Source organism: Acanthisitta chloris, unplaced genomic scaffold, assembly GCF_000695815.1.
Source record: "Acanthisitta chloris isolate BGI_N310 unplaced genomic scaffold, ASM69581v1 scaffold18845, whole genome shotgun sequence".
Taxonomy (NCBI): Eukaryota; Metazoa; Chordata; class Aves; order Passeriformes; family Acanthisittidae; genus Acanthisitta; species Acanthisitta chloris.
Window position 1 is genome coordinate 16,237 of NW_008672337.1, and position 2,743 is coordinate 18,979.

The window sequence follows — 2,743 nt, forward strand, 5'->3', positions numbered from 1 at the left end:
TGTTATTGCTCAGGTTATAAAACAACTAGCCCAGGGACACTTCTTTAGAAAACTGGGAGATTGTTCTGCCATTCTTCTAGACAACATATGAGACAATTTTGGTTCTTAATGGCCAATTCAACACCCTAGGCTCACTGCTATCTTCATTAAGATACATACAGATGAAAGTACCTAAGAGAAAGGGTTTGAGACACAAACAGTTAAACTTAGCAAATATACTGCTGCCTCTTTTTCAGCAGTATATAAGTAAAGATGTGGATAGACTAACTTCTATAAAGTGCCAGGAAGTGAGAAGTGGATAAACTTTATATTGTCCAAGGTAGAAGTGGAAAAACATCATCTGCCTCAGGTTTATCACAGCTGCAGTTAAGACCCTGACAAGCACCATAGGTCATTCAGTAAGACACATGTGCAGATACTGTCATCTACTCATACAAGCCACGTCTGCTTCTGTTTTGCTTTCCATAAACTCAGCAAATTACAAGAGAAAATAAAAAAAAATATAAAATTGAACATTCAGAGCATGCTTAACTTTCAGAAGGAATTTCTGAAATTGCTTCCAGCAAGATACATTTTAAGGAGGGGAAGAAGTTACTGGCAGACAAGTACTTTCCAACAGCTGAGAAACCATTGTTTTAAATGTTGTAGGGCAATGACATAATACATTATTATGCTTTGACATTTTGCATTCAGGTGAAGATGGGAGACTGGCATATGAACAGCTGGACAAATTTCCCCGGGAATTCGTGAAAGTTGGAGGCCGCCGTGGAACTGAAGCTGCCACAGCGTTTTAGATGGAGAAGAACCTGCCTACATTTTACAGGCATTAAAGCAGGATGGAGCTGCACTTCAGTGTGGGGAGCAGAAGGAAGACTTTGAAGAATTCTCTGAGAATGTCCCCAAATGTAGCAATTTGTAGACTTTTTAAGGAAAAGCAAAATCTAAAATCCAGCTTAAGGTTTCCTATTGGCTCCTCGTTGCAGCTCATGATGGAACAGTTGGATGCTGAGGAACAATACTTCCTTGACTGATTCGTAATAATGTAATTGCAGTTATTCAGCCTCAACAAACTTCTGTGAGGTTTTTAGAATTTGGGATCTTCATATATTTTCCTATTGCATTTACTTCCTTGAAGTTGTCGTGAAAGCTTGAGACGTGCGATACCATATCTAACAAGGACAATCAGGAGGTCACCTGAGCAGGACTGCAAAGAACCTTTCCCTTCCACCCCGAGCAAAGCACCTGCTGCCACGTAGTGTCCCCAGCAACACTCCAGTGGCAGGGAACGTTGCTCAGCTTTCTCAGTTGTGTCTTGGTAATGAAATATAGAGCAAGTTTCTTCGAGTTTTGCCTCCAGAAACAGCATGAAGTAAACCCTGGGAGGTGTCACTTTGGTGACTCACTCTAAATGCCTCCGCTGGTCTTTTATTCCCTTTCTCTTGCCCTTCAGCAACAAACCATCATTAATCCAGACATTTGTGAGGGGGATCAAACAATCGCGTAGGTTTCTGAAAACTAAATGAAAAGGTAAAGTGCATTTATTTATTCCGAGAAGAAGGAGTGAATACAGCTAATTGCAAGAGTCCCCAAAGCCCTGTAAAGGTCCTGTAAGTTTCAGGCAGGATTGGATTTCATACACTCTAATTAGTGGATCATAGTTGCTATAGAGTGGTTTCAATATAAAGAGCTAGAACAAACTAAAGTGGACCTTGGAGGCAATAACAAACAGAGGGTGAAGTGAATGCATCTCCCCCACACACACTGCGAGGATGAAAGGAGCGAGTGCTTCAAACTGTTGATTACGAGCCTTAAGTTAACAGAGGAGGTGAATAGAGTGTAACAGAAGAGTGTTCCTGTACTGTGTTCATTATGCATGAAATGCTATTTAGGTGTCAATTGAAGTATCCAAATTTGCATAGACGACATAGAAAATATTGCAAACAATTCACATCAAAAGGAAACCTTGTGAGCCAAACACATTGGCAGGCAGGGATCGTTTTGTTTTGGGTTTTTTACTGTGAATGTTACAAGAATGTACATATCTGTATATTTATAAATATATATATTCTTCCTTTAATTAAAAAAGTACATTTTGTACAGTGCAAAATGCTTACTTGTTTACTGAGGGATATAAACTCTTTTTGCAGAAGGTGAAATAACCACATTATGGTTTTTATACCACACCTGTCCCTTCAGTTGAATTCTTTCAAGGTGTCCTTTTGTATTGACTTCTGCTTTTTTTTTAAAATTTTTTTTCTTTTAGTTTTGTGGCATTTGTACTCACCATATTTCCTATCACATTTAAGTTATAATAAAGATTATTTTTTAATTACTAAGCACATCAGTCCATATGTACAGTCACTCTTTCTATCAGCAGCCTCTCCACTGTCCGGCTCATAGTTTTAAGTTCAGAGCAAACCAATTTTGTGTTTCATTCAAGGTTTTTACAAGAAAGGCTCCACAGGGACTAGCAGAAAATATGCTGAAGAGGCTCCAGGGTTGTTACCAAACTTGCACGGATTACTCTGCCCTTCTGTGAAAACAGACTCTCCTCAGAGAGCAGACACTCCTTTTCCTCTTACAAACATTCAAGGCTTATGGCACAGAGCTTGGGGAATGCAGAACTGCCTGTGGAGCAGAGAGCCAAAGCTGCAGAGTGAGGGGCAGCTCACATATAGAGATACTGTGCCAAATGGAGCTTATATCTCATCTCGTTGTAGTTTAAAGCCACCCTTTGAGAAGT

General features: G+C 39.7%; 1 protein-coding gene across 1 annotated transcript in view; it reads left to right on the plus strand.

The window, feature by feature from the left end:
- Positions 1–2,339, plus strand: part of LOC103802044 (protein FAM65B-like) — a gene marked incomplete at its 5' end in the record, with an annotated part of 17,963 nt that extends 15,624 nt beyond the window's left edge. The window contains one exon of the mRNA XM_009074483.1: positions 694–2,339. Coding sequence (XP_009072731.1) covers positions 694–794 — 101 coding nt within the window. The remainder of the gene's footprint in view (positions 1–693) is intronic.
- Between the last annotated feature and the right edge of the window lie 404 nt (positions 2,340–2,743).